The sequence below is a fragment of the Panicum hallii genome, chromosome 7, assembly GCF_002211085.1.
Source record: "Panicum hallii strain FIL2 chromosome 7, PHallii_v3.1, whole genome shotgun sequence".
Taxonomy (NCBI): domain Eukaryota; kingdom Viridiplantae; phylum Streptophyta; class Magnoliopsida; order Poales; family Poaceae; genus Panicum; species Panicum hallii.
In genome coordinates this window covers 33,862,515-33,876,186 of record NC_038048.1, presented here as the reverse complement: position 1 = coordinate 33,876,186, position 13,672 = coordinate 33,862,515, and the positions used below count along the sequence as shown (strand labels likewise).

At 49.9% G+C, this 13,672-nt stretch overlaps 1 protein-coding gene across 1 annotated transcript; it reads left to right on the top strand.

Moving 5' to 3' along the window:
* The first annotated feature begins 8,703 nt into the window (after positions 1-8,703).
* On the top strand, positions 8,704-10,279 carry LOC112901021 (desiccation-related protein PCC13-62-like). Its single transcript, XM_025969833.1, has 3 exons — positions 8,704-9,185; positions 9,308-9,533; positions 9,692-10,279. Exons 1-3 carry the CDS (start codon positions 8,827-8,829, stop codon positions 10,061-10,063), a joined length of 957 nt encoding a protein of 318 aa, XP_025825618.1. The 5' UTR covers positions 8,704-8,826; the 3' UTR covers positions 10,064-10,279.
* Positions 10,280-13,672: the final 3,393 nt, after the last annotated feature.

The window sequence follows — 13,672 nt, the reverse complement described above, 5'->3', positions numbered from 1 at the left end:
GAAGAAGTAAAGTGTTAGGTGCGTTATTGCCTAGTGAGCAATGTCATTGTGAGTTTGAAGCTTTCCTCTTCAATATTCCTATGACATGGCTCATACATTTTAAATTGGCGCTTTGTCTCTCTTGCGACTTATCCTTGATTTTGAAAAGAAAAACTATTTAAGTTATTAAGCTATCCTATTTTGAGGGGTAAAGTCGCCTATGCAAGTCCATTAACTTGAGTTTAGTTGAATCTTATAAGTTCATTGGACTTAGCATAGAAAAGTGAGCTGAGAGAGGGTTTTTGGGTTCACCGGTTAAACCGACGTTCAATGGATCTATACCCATCGGTTTAACCGGCGTTACTAAGTGTCAGCCACAGCTCAGTCATTTCAGGCGTTCAACCGGCGTATATAAATTTGCAGCATCGGATCAACCGATGAACAGAACACAATTTGACCTGAAAATCAACTGTCATTTGCATCATTCAACCGACGAGTTCACTTTTCAGATCATCGGTTCAACCGGCGTACAGATACAGATTTGGCAGGGTTTCTGGTAAACTACACCGACGCAATCAACCGGGTGCAAAACCTAAGCGTCGGATCAACCGGCGATAAGAAAAATTGCGGGGTCCACATGTCATATTTCTCTCTTGACCCGCCTCGACCCCTCACTCGCTTTCGTTTCCCGCTCGACCCCTCGCCTTCGCCCTCGCACCTGTCACCGCCGCCGCCGTCCGCCGCCTTGCGCCACCCGCACGCACCGCCGTCCGCCGCCTTGCGCCACCCGCACGCGCCGCCGTACGCCGCCCGCGCCGCCTCGCTCCACCGCTCGTTGCGCCGCCGCCCGTGCATTCCCTCGCACCGCCGTCACACCGCCGCCCTCGCGCCGCCGCCGCTTCCACCGCGCCCCAGCCGCGCCCGTGCCCACCAGCACTGCCTCCGCGCCGACACACCGCCGCCGCCCACGCGCACCAGTCCACGCTGCGCCCGAGCGCCGCCCACGCCGGTCACCACCACTGCCGCTTTCCACGCTGTGCCACCCGCGCATCACCGCGTCGCCCGCTTGCCACCGCATCGTCGCGTCCGTGTTACTCACTGTGTCGAGATGGGTCGTGACAAAAGGAAGGGTAAGGAGATCGTGGTTGAGGAGCCCGCTCGCAAGCGGACTCGCGCAGCCAGGGAGGCCGAGAGGGCCGAGATGGTGGCTAAGGCCGCCGAGGAGCAGGCGTCTGGCCGTGCTCGTCCGTTCGCGATCAGAGATCCGGCAGCTAGAGGCAGAGGCAGAGGCAGAGGGATGGGCCGAGTCAGAGGTGCCAGGGCCACCAGAGCCACAGCCGCAGCAGCAGCAGAGTCAGGGCAGTCACTTCAGCGGCAGAGTCCGATTCAGATACAGAGACAGCGCAGTCCGAGCAGTCTCAGGGGCAGGACACTCAGTCACCAGCTCTACGACGTTCTGGCCGCACCCGGCAGACGTCCCCCGCAGAGCAGACTTCACCAGCGACCGAGCGTCGCACTGGACCGAGGACGCGAGGAGGTCACCAGCCACAGGAGCCTCGCAGGTCCACCGCAGCAGCAGCAGCAGCTCGTCGAGCCGAGGCCCTAGCGGCCGAGCGCGCAGTGTTCCGCATGGACACTGTCGTGCGTCTGGAGCCAGGTGTACTGCTCCAGAACTTGACCAAGGCCAATGCGGCGAAGGTCAAGAGGCTCAGGTGGAGTGTACAGGAGGAGGAGTGGTTTCCCGTGACACGAGACAGCAGGGTCGATCGTAGGCTCTGGACGCTTCTTCAGGCCAGTTTCTACGAGACCTACCAGAGGCGGGGCCACAGGATTTTCCCTCACAGAGTTCTCGACTGGGTTTCACTGAGGACAGCTGCAGGGGGAGCAGATGTCAGGGAGCATTTTGATCACTTCAGAGGTCTGCCCAGGTTGCTCTCGATTGAGAGGAACAGATACATTGAGGACTGGGTCAGAGTTTTCTATGCCACTGCTTGGATAGCCCCAGAGCGCAGAGCAGTTCACTTCATGTTTGGGGGGCAGGTGTTTGGTTTGTCCAGAGCGACACTCGCAGGGATTCTTGGAGTTGACCTAGTTGACGTCTCTTTGCACGAGATGGTATATGGTGATGCAGATCCACCGCGCAGAGCCATGATTGGCGGAATAGCACCTTCTCACGAGGCGATCTCTCAGTGCTTCCGCCAGCCCTTCCCGGCCTCCTACGCCAGAGTTCCGAGCTTGCTGACCCCAGAGGCCTACGCTGTCCACATGGCACTCCGGAGGACGTTGCTCCCGAGGAGTGCCTACCCTGAGGGGTTCACTGGTCTGCAGCAGCTGCTACTACTTCACATACTCACTCATGAGCCATTTGACATAGTTGACTTTATCTGACTGAGATTGAGGATGTCATCACTGATGGGATGGGGGTCGTGCGTCAGTTTCCTTATGCTCACTGGATTAGTTTCATTTGCTCTATGATAGTGCCAGCTGAGTCACCCATCAGTGCAGTCTTCAGACAGGATGAGACTCCCTGGTTCCCAGTTTACCGTCCTACAGCTCCTTCGGACCGGAGGAGAGGCAGGCAGGCTGATAGAGCTGCCATGGCACGATTGTCACCGGAGGTACAGGCCCGAGTGGCCCAGGAGGATGAGGCACTGCTCGCCGCTGAGGCACAGCTTCCCGGGGGAGATGATGAGATTCATTGGTCAGACCTAGAGTCAGACTCCTCCGAGGACGAGGAATACTTCCCTGCACCTGCTCCAGCGAGTCATGATCACGAGGCAGGGGGTTCAGGAGAGCCAGCTCCAGTGACAGCTGCTGCTACTACAGTTTCAGAGTCTCAGGTGTCTCAGCCGTCTGAGCTCACCGCACTTCTACAGCAGCTGGTCACACAGCAGAGAGAGGATCGCCGTGCTCAGGAGGAGGCCAGGAGAGCCCATGAGGCCCAGCTTGCACAGATTCAGAGGGAGGCCGCCCGAGAGCGAGCTGCCACAGAGGAGCGTTTCGTCGGCCTTATTGACAGAGTCTCTCAGAGGACGGACGCTCAGTTTCAGCAGATGCAGCAGGGCATGATGGCGATGTTCGGGATGATTTCACAGTTATATTCTTACACCGGACTCGCCCCTCAGCAGCCAGGACAGTCAGGCCTTCAGGGCACCGGAGCACCACCACTTGCAGTTACACCTGCTCCGGCCTCCACTGCTCCAGCTTCTTCTGCGACCCCGGAGATCATGTTCTCACTGTCAGCATTACTTGGGTCTGCGAGTCGTCCCCTCTTCTCTCCACTGCCTACGACCTCACTCTTCCAGGAGTCACTTTCAGCAGTGCAGTCCGTTGGCCTCCCCGTCGTACCACAGCCATTACCTTCAGGGGGAGGCGGAGAGGTGTCCCTACTTCAGCAGTCGTCACAGCCGGCAGCATCAGCACTCACTACTTCAGATGTTGACACATCTTCTGCTGAGCCGGCTACTACTTCCACGGACCCTCTCCCAGGCAGTGCTAGCACCAGGGCCTCGACGACAGCCTCGACGACAGCTACACCTCCGGTCAGCTCAGCACCTACCGGCACTTCAGATCAGCAGCTTCCGTCTGTCACCGAGGATCCACCGTCTGACGATGATGATGATGATGACCCGGATCGCTTCCTCGCCGTCCCGCGGCACCCGGATCAGTAGCTAGCCTTTTTGTGCTTTGATGCCAAAGGGGGAGAGGGAGTCAGGGGGAGGGTAGCACTAGAGAGAGCTCGATCAGGACTTTGTTGTTTCTTATTGTATTATACATTGTCTTATATTTGGTTTTAGTTCATGGATATGTACATTTGTCATTTGAGCATGCTGAGCTTTTGAGACATATCTATGGATTTCGTTTGAGCCTTTGAGCTCTTTGGTTCCCTTCTTTCGAGTTTGCCTGTGTTTATTCTTGCCATATCTTTCTCGCTCTCTCGTTATTTATGTCTGTGTTGTCATCAATCACCAAAAAGAGGGAGATTGTAAGCATCTAGGCCCTTAAGGTATGTTTCGGTGATTAATGACAACCATTATTGTGACTAATGAGTTTGTGCAGCTTTATAGATCATTATTGCTCATTTGGTTATATGTCAAAAGAGGCCCCTAATTTTCATTATTCAAAAAGGCGATCTCGGCATTCAACTCTATAATGTGTCAAGACTAAGGATCTTTCTAGTCCTAAGTGTCATAAGGTTGAGAAGGACACTTAGGTTAGTATAGGTTTTATAGTTTTGAAGTGATCGCACTATTAAGAGGGGTTTAGGCTTAGTAACTTGAGCATGGACATGGTCATTTGAAAATGGATGCACACAATGGTCACTCAGGTTTCTACAAGCTCAAATAAGTGGTTCTCAACTTATATCTCAAGAATATTTGGATTTCATTCAAGACTCAAGTCAGAAAAGGCAAATTAAGAAAAATCCTTATCACCGGATTAACCGACGTCTAAAGTTTTCTATACGTCGGTTAAACGAGGTCAGCAGGACTGGACGAGTCAATACACCGGTTAAACCGACGTTATTTGAAATTTGACGTCGGTGCAGTTGTCCAGAGACTCGGTTTTCAGTTGATCAGTGGACAACTACACTCACCGGTTAAACCGACGCTATTTGAAATTGGACGTCGGTGCAGTTGTCCAGTGACTTGGTATTTCTGTTGATCAATGGATGATTACACTCACCGGTTAAACCGATGCGACGACGGTTAATCTGCCCAAGCTGTAACGGCTAGTTTTCAGAAGTGGCAGTTTAGATTCACCGGTTAAACCGACGATGAATATTGGAGCGACGTCGGATTAACCGGCGCTACGCAGTTTTCTGGCAGCTTTTTCTCCAACGGCTCTATTCGTGTGAGCTGCCTATATATACCCCTCCAATGGGTCATTCTACTACTCTTGACACCAGGCAACATCCAAACACACATACTATAGTCAAGAGCCACCTTGAGCTTCAACATTTCATACACTTGTTCATTCAATCATTCAAGAAGCAAGATTAAGGACTTGAGTAGAGAGAAGCTTGTGTGCATCCATTCTTTGTGATTGGTTCTTGCTCAAGTGAAGGCCTTAGCTTGTTACTCTTGGTGATTGGCATCACCTAGGCGATCTTGGTGATCGAGGTGATTCTCGCGGAGCTTGCCAAGGATTGTGGAAGCCCGGAGAAGAGATTTGTACGTGGCTTGATCTCCACCACACCGGGATGGTGAACGGAGACTCTTAGTGAGCGCCCTCGTCTTGGTGACTTGGGAGGTGACAATACTCTTTGTGAGTGTCACAACGTGGATTAGGGGTGTGTGCCAACACATCGATACCACGGGAAAAAATCCGGTTGTCCCTTGTCCACTTTACTTTTTCAAGCATTATCTTTCATGCAATTCATTCATGTGCTTGATTTAGGAATCACTAGTTAGCTCTACCTTGCTAGGCTTTATCTCTTTTCATCTTATCTAGCTTGTGTAGGTAGTCTAGTTATCCGGTTGGTGAATTGGAGCCTTTCTAGTTCTTGCATAGGTTAAGCTTGTTTTATCTTGTTTTAGAAATTGAAAAAGGCCCAATTCACCCCTCCTCTTAGTCCATCGATCCTTTCAGCTTGTCACCTGCTGTTGATGTCTGTCGGAGGAAATCTCTAGCCGGGTGGCGGTAAGCACCCGCCTAATTCTAGTTAAGGATGGGTTTGGAGGAGACTTAGGAGCGCTCGATCGATGTGCGGATGACCACAGGAAGGACGCAAGGAATTAGAGTGGTTCGGGCCGCCGGAGCGTAATACCCTACGTCCACTTTAGTGTTGTACTGACTATGCAAGTCTGAACGGAGAGCATCGTGAACGCGTGTGTGTAAGAACCTGTCCTCTAACGAGTGCACACTCCCTTTTATAGTTCAAGGGAGGTGCTTACACTGTGCGGGACCCCGACAGATGGGCCCGGCCAACAGAGGCCTACTCTATGTGATATGGAGATCTCCTTCTCCAGCCCCTTGTCGCTGCCTTCACGGTTGGGAAGATAACGTGCGTATCTACAACCCGGATGCGGTCGTGAGCTGTCCTGTAGGCACAGTGACCGCTGTCAGTGTTACCCAACAGTGGTGCTGTGCTGCCACTGTTGGGTGCGATTCTGACAGGCGCGGGGGCAGAGCTGACCCGCCGCGTCGTTGCCTCCGCGCGCACTGTAGTAGCGCACGCCTGGGCTCTCTTGTTACAGCCCATCATTACGCCGCGCGCGGCGCCGTGACGGGACTGCACGCCGCCGGTGCACAGTACACGGTGACACGACGCGCCGCCTTGGAAACAGGCGGGCTTACCGTGGTGTCAGCCTACCTGCCCCGTGTGTTAGTGGAAGATCATTCTTTTTGACTTGGGGGCGTCCGGCTCAGCTACCGCATTAAATGCTGGTTGGTGGGCTGGAGACCCGCGAAGGGCCTCTTGCCACACGCACGTAGCAGGGCCAGCCCCGCTCCCTCCGCAGGGGCGGCACGTGGCGTCACCGGACCCCTCACCGGGGGGAGGGGGTCCGGGCCCCCAAGGCCGGTTGGAGCGGTCAGACCCGTGATGGTCCGGCCATCACACGCGGCGGCCCCGGACCTCCCTGGGGAGTCCGGATGCGCGGGAGCTACCCGAGAGCTCCCCTGCCTTCCGTGGCATGCGAAGGTCCCGGACCTCAGGGACATCGGGGAGGGTCCGGAGACCTCGGTCCCAGCTGTCAGGCCGGGGCCGTACGCCACGTCACCCAGAAGGCAAGGGGGAGATCACGTATGGTGATACGCTAAGGGTTTGGACACCCTAGCAGGAGGTACCACTGTCTGTATGTACCGACAATGTCCTTTATACAGAAAAATTATAAACCATAAGCTATAGATTTTCCCTCCAAAAGCCCCCCTCCTACCGGTGCCGTCGAAGTGAATCTAAACCTAATGGTGGCTTTGAAGTCACAGAATTCCGAACCGTAAGTTCCCGGTTAGAGTATCCAATGTAAATATAGGCATGATAGGAGAAGATTTGATAAGGAAGATGTATTTTTTTGTTGAGGTGGACGTCATGGAAGCTCTATAGAATATATTTTATTCATAAGCATATCCTTCAGGAGTCGATGTAGAGCAAGCCACTGGCTTCAAAACACCCCAAGCCGACCCGCTTAGTTTGGACTATCCGATTGGCTTGGGTTGGATGAAGGCCCCAAGACCCAATTTCTTTGTCCATCCTCTTTCATCCTCCATGACTCCATAAGTCCAATACTCTTTGACCATCCTCTTTCATCCTCCATAACTCCATAAGTTCATACCTGAGAGAGGAACGAAAACTTTCATGCAGGTTCTATTCAGAGAAACGTATTTGCTCCGGTACTTGATGCAATTCCAGCGTAGTGAGGATCAAAATAAAATTATGATGCAAGTATGCCGGTCACCGGAGATGTTGGCTCTTCACTTCCTCACCTCCCATGCATAGATGGCCTTTTAGTTCACGGAATGATTTTAATAATTTTGTTGCTTCCTTAAAATTTAGTTTTGTGACCGTGTGGCATTTGGTTATTACGTGTAATAATCGTCTAGACTGATTCGCCCTCGATGAGGTAGTTGAAGCTGGATACTATTTCCATTATAAAAAAAACTCTGAGAGAGTACCTTTTCAAGAGTAGTCTTTTTATGGCATATTTTCGGTAGTTTAATAATATGCCAAAGTTAGTACATCTATTTTTACATGTCACATTTGGTTTGCTTTAAGTTAAACTTGTCTAACTTTGATCAAATTCATAGAAAAATAAAACAACATCAATACTACCAAATATATAAACTATCAACATATATTCCATGGTGTATTAAATGGAAGAAATTTGGTATTGTGGATGTTGTTATATTTTTCTATAAATTTGATCAAAGTTGAACAAATTTAACTAAGAGCAAAATAAATGTGACCTGTAAAAAAAATATTGGGAGTAATATATAACTATGATCAAAATTGCTACTAGAACAGATAGTAAATGTGTGCATAGCGTGAGCACTGACCCCTGCTCATCAAGTAGATATACCAGTGCACTCTGGTCTAACCATTCTTTTTTCCTTGAGAAATGAGGTATAGATAATTAAGACGCTCACGCACACATGCCGTGCGATGCCACAATTGAATAATATTTCAATTGAGCGCTAATCTTAAAGCCATTCAGGTGGCAATGCTACTGAAACCTAGTTTAGTCATTTTATTCACGAGAGATACCCTTATTGTTTGCTGTTTTCCTTTTAGTTTTTTGTACGATGCTATTTTCTTTCTTGCAAGTAGGAGTGTATCATATGTACTTTGTTTCTCTACACTCTTCCTACCCTTATTTCAGAACGCAAGCCGCATGCTTCACTTGCTCCGTTTTCATCACTCGCATATATATCTATCTACCAACACATGCCACCAACGAACAATGATAGTAATCTTGCTCTTTCTTCCATCTTTGCGTGTGCCACAACTGTGAACTCGATCACAAGAAAACATCGAGCAGCTAGTAAATCTGCCCCAATATGCACGAGGCCGGAGCGTCGTTGGCCAGCTAGCTTGAATAGGTTTCAACGCAAGAAACCCAAGCCGACCGGCGCGCTTAAACAAACACTCCACGCTCTCCCCCCGCGCGCCACGCCCTTGGCGCGCCACCCCTACCCGTCCGCGTCATCGGCCACCCGTCGCCGCCGTGTCCAGCGCCGCCTATATATACTTGCACCGAGCACCCCCCGTCTCCGGAAGCAACTGATTGCACACACGCACAAGTCAAACGTGCAGCTAGATAACCGAGCGATCGTGCTGGTACCTGAGGTGTGCGTGTGTCCAAAGCTAGTAGCAGTAGTCGCGAGCTAGCTAGCCGGCCGGCGGCGACGATGGGTTCACCGGCATCGACGGCCGTCGCCGCGGTGGTGGTGGTCCTGCTGTGCGGCGCGTCCGCGCGCGCGCAGGACATGGACAAGGAGTGGGCGCGGCCGCCGTACCGCGGGTTCTTCGGCGCCCCCGGCTCGATGCTGCCGCAGTCGGACGTGGACCTGCTGGAGTTCCCGCTGAACCTCGAGTACCTGGAGACGGAGTTCTTCTGCTGGTCCGCGCTGGGGTACGGCCTCGACGCCATCGACGCCAACCTCACCGGCGGCGGGCCGCCCTCCATAGGCGGCCAGTCCGCCTCCCTCACCCCCTTCGTCCGCGACGTCGCCACCCAGTTCTGCTACCAGGAAGTCGGGCACCTCAGGTAAATTACTTTTGATCGCTGAGCTCCTGAACAATCTCTCGTGTGGCACGCAGAAGCAGTCAGCAGAGAATTGATGAGTAGCGATCCATCAACTAACCCGGCGCGTGTGAACTGAATTGAAGGGCGATCAAGCAGACGGTGCGGGGCTTCCCGCGGCCGCTGCTGGACATCAGCGCCGCCAACTTCGGCAAGATCATCGAGCAGGCGCTGAACGCGACGCTGGACCCGCCCTTCAACCCCTACGAGAACAGCGTCAACTTCCTCATCGCCTCCTACATCATCCCCTACGTCGGCCTCACCGGCTACGTCGGCGCCAACCCCAAGCTCCTCACCCCTCAGGCCAGGAAGGTGCGTGCATGCATATCGCGTGACCACTCTCCTCCTCATCACCTTGCAACAGCCATCGACATCGATGGCACGGCACCGCACGGCACGCGTGCGCCATGCTTAAGCCACCATGTTCAGGTGCCCGGATGACGTGTTGATTGATCTAAATGGATGTGCAGCTGCTGGCGGGGCTGCTGGGGGTGGAGTCGGCGCAGGACGCGGTGATCCGGACGCTGCTGTACGAGCGCGGGATGACGCGCATGGCGAGCTACGGCGTCGGGGTGGCGGAGGTCACGGCGCACATCTCGGACCTGCGGAACGCGCTGGGGCGGAGGGGCGTCAAGGACGAGGGGCTGGTGGTGGCGCCGGGGCAGGGGCCGGAGGGGGTCACCGTGGGGAACGTCATCGCCGGCGACCACCTCTCGCTCGCCTACGACCGCACGCCAGAGGAGATCCTCGGCATCGTGTACGGCACCGGCAACCCCACCCAGCACGGCGGGTTCTTCCCCCAGGGCGCCGACGGCCGCATCGCCAGGGGGTTCCTCGTGTAGCGCGCGGGCGAGCGGTGACGGGGAGCACAAGGGTGGGACGTGTATCTGCGTGTGAAAGGTCAAAGATGAGCCTGCAAGCTGTAGACTACACATGTTTGTGTGTTGGCATCATGTAGTTGTTGTGTGATCTTGTGGTGCGTGGGCAAACTGGATATATGTACACATCTGGATGGAAATAAACTGAATAAAAGGATGCAGTACATTATTGTGCGCAAAGACGACATATGTATTTGTTGGTTCGCAACTTATTTTTCAAGAAATGGTAAGAAAATTGCTAAAAAATTTATTAGAAGAGAAAGCAACTAAAGTTCCTTCAAGGATTCCTAACACAGAGAAAGTTTAGGCTCCGTGGTAGAATAGCTACTGCGCGGATTCCCACGACCCTAATAACCAGAGGGAGCAACCATATGAAACCATCATAACTCAATAATCCCTGAGTAGCCGGATTAATGCTGAGATCATCTACACAACTGTAAGGCTTATGTTGTACATCCCGAAAAGAAGGTCATGGTGCTCATTCCTACTGGCTTCATTTTTCTCCCCGCTGATGTGAACGTAGGATTTGTTCCCGATCTTTCGATGAGAGGTATAGGATAACTCGATTTGAGGATGGAGACGACGTTCACGGCCCGACTACGGCCTTCCAAGGATGCTGCGCCTTAGCAACCGATACACCACATCCAATGGCTGCCACGATCTTGTGGAGCGCAATATCCGGCCACTATGGCACTCGTCCTGCAAGCAATCGAAGAACAACCGAAAACAAGTAGAACAAGCAACTCAATTGCAAATATGGAGATAACATCCAATCTGAAATCACAAAGGTGGGTTTCTGAATCGAGCAGAACGGATGGTATAGCCGACACACGCGTCTACAAGCAAGTAGCAATGGCTAAACTTTCAACAAAACAAAACCCAATCTATTTATGGTGGCTATGGAGGTATATAAGAGAGTAGAGCACGGCCAGGACGTGATGAAGGTCATCCCTATACCCTACGACCCTGTTGGGCTCCACTTGATACACACCCCATCGGACCAAAATCAGGTGACGCAGCACTATGGACAGAAAAGGTCTTTGTAGTAAATCAACGATTGCGGCCGCCTCGGAGAAGATATGTATATGAGTCTGGATCCATATGAAAGTACACTTTATAAGCTTTCCGTGAAGTTCAAGAATCCTCTAATCGGAGTCCGTATGAAGTCATGGCAGCTGTTAGAACTTGGTTCTGTCCTGCAGTCCGAATTCAACATCCAAAATATGTTGGATTTGGACTATTTCTTTCCTTGCACCAAAAGTGACGTGATGGCCTGGTGGAGAACATTGAAAAGATTTGGGCTTGGTCCCCAATTAATTTCTTTGGTCCTCCATATTTTCCATATAATTTTTACACACGGTTTTATCCAGTCAAGTAATTCTGAAAATGAGAATGCACAGAAATTATAGTGCAGCATTAATTGTTCAAATATATCGAATTTAATCTTGATACAGGGTCGATTCACCTTTGGGAAAGAAGGCATTAATATGGTCGAATCCATGCCAGTGATGTTCTCATCAGTCTAGACCAGGATTAGCACACTATCACCGTTGAACGATTACTTAGCTTTAGCTTTCTTTTGTGCCTAATGTGGTGCTAGGATTTTCTTGTGCTTATTTTTTTTAGCCGACCTACAGCTCCACATATCCGACCATGGCTTGATAAGTGTTGTTGCTGCAGCACCGATACACTTCTTTCCAGATAATTGACTTGTTGGTCGCCGACCCGTCCTATTTTGGCATGATAAGAACTTGATGTGAACCCACTAAAGTTTGTTCCCGATCTTTCGGTGAGAGGGGATGAATAACTTGATTAGCGGATGAAGACAACATTCACGGCCCGACTACAGCATTCCAAGGATGCTGCGCCTTAGCAACCGATACACCACCTTCAATGGCTGCCGCAATCTTGTGGAGCGCAACACCCGACCACTAGGGCACTCGTCCTGCAAGCAATTGAAGAACAAGCAACTCGGTTTGGCGTTATGAGTGTTGTTCAGTAATGGAGTCTTTTCAAGTTCTTTCAAATATAATCCTGAAACTCCCAATAAAATACAAGGCAGCAAGATTTGCTCCCCTTTTATAAAATTGGCCTGCAACATCTCGATATGGTATAATTAGTTTCAATGCAACTCATTTGCTGATCGCTTTAAGACACTCTTAAATAAGGTTTCAAATCTGAATAAATATATACCCGACGCACCATGTACTCTCCACGAGTGTTATATTTTCCAATTTTATAAAACCAACAATGATCAAAATATGGTGAAATGCAATTCTGAAATAATTTCTTCTCTAAATAATTTAGATTGCAAAGAATATCAAACTCAGTGTACCCTAAAGTATTCAAAGATGATATGAGTTTCTCCTCTTCGTTCTCATTATTAACCCAACGAACATGAGGAAAAGCAACATATTCATCATTCAAATCAGATTGCACCTATCCATGTAATAATTGTGCGGTAGATTTGAGTGAAGTAGGATCACACAACTCCTATTTATCACAAGAATCAACAAGTAAATCACGGTAATAATTTCCACTATTTGTTACTCTCTAGTAGCATGATAAGTAGACAATTGCGTTTGATCTTGATGGCACTCACCTCGAGTATCTGAAGCATTCCATATGTTATCTACATGAGCCTCCTTAGGGAAGGTTGGCAGAAGAAGCTTGTCTTATGATTATCCATCGATGCACATAGCAGCTTATCTTCCGAGTTGGAGATGGGCCCAATTTCCTGTGAATTATTAGAACCATACACAGGAACAGAAGCAATCTCCTCTGCTAAAAGAACTTCTTATGCAAGGCTAAGAAAATCTCATTTTCAGCAGTGCTAACTAGTTTTAACAATTGAGGCAAGAAAGTATACGTTTTATGAACTAGAATATCATAGATTTCTTTGTTGAGCCCTCTTAAAAAATTCTTTGTTTTCAATTGCATCTTCTTATTCTGTCAAAGCATATTGCAACATAAGAATCTGGAGATCTAGGCAGTATGTTTCAACGGTGTTATTACCTTGTTTCAAACTTTGTAGCTTAGCAAGCAAATGATCAACATAACATTCAGGAACAAAGTACTCTCTCAAAACAGTTTTCAACGCATTCCATATTTTAGGTACATTATTATATCTACACAAGCGATTCCAAAAAGCCAAAGTATAAACAATAAGAACTCCAGCAGCAGCTAGAATTTTTTGCTCTTCTGATGAATTATGTTTGCAAAATTCTAAATATACTGCTAATTCCTATTTAATATATCCTTTAGGATCAAACTTAATATCATACAACGGCAAGTGTTGAATGACATCTTGAATCTGAAGGTATAGTTTCATTAGCTCAAAAATCTCCGTATTACCTGCCATAATTAGTAGAAAATAAGAAACATAAAAATAGTATGTATTCTCCTTGTTTAAAATAAGCTCTTACCAAGGCAAAACAGGACGGGTCGGCAACCAACAAGACAAGCACCTGGGAAGAAGTATATCAGTGCTGCAGCAACAACACCTACGAAGCCGTAGTCAGATATGTGGAGCTGTAAGTGGGCTAAAAAAGAAGCATAAGAAAATACAAGCAG

Bases quoted from the DNA above. Each gene is read 5' to 3' on its own strand.
- LOC112901021 (XM_025969833.1), top strand. From the start codon at position 8,827: ATGGGTTCACCGGCATCGACGGCCGTCGCCGCGGTGGTGGTGGTCCTG. The intron at 9,186-9,307 runs GTAAATTACTTT...ACTGAATTGAAG, and splicing joins CAGGAAGTCGGGCACCTCAG to GGCGATCAAGCAGACGGTGC. The intron at 9,534-9,691 runs GTGCGTGCATGC...ATGGATGTGCAG, and splicing joins TCACCCCTCAGGCCAGGAAG to CTGCTGGCGGGGCTGCTGGG.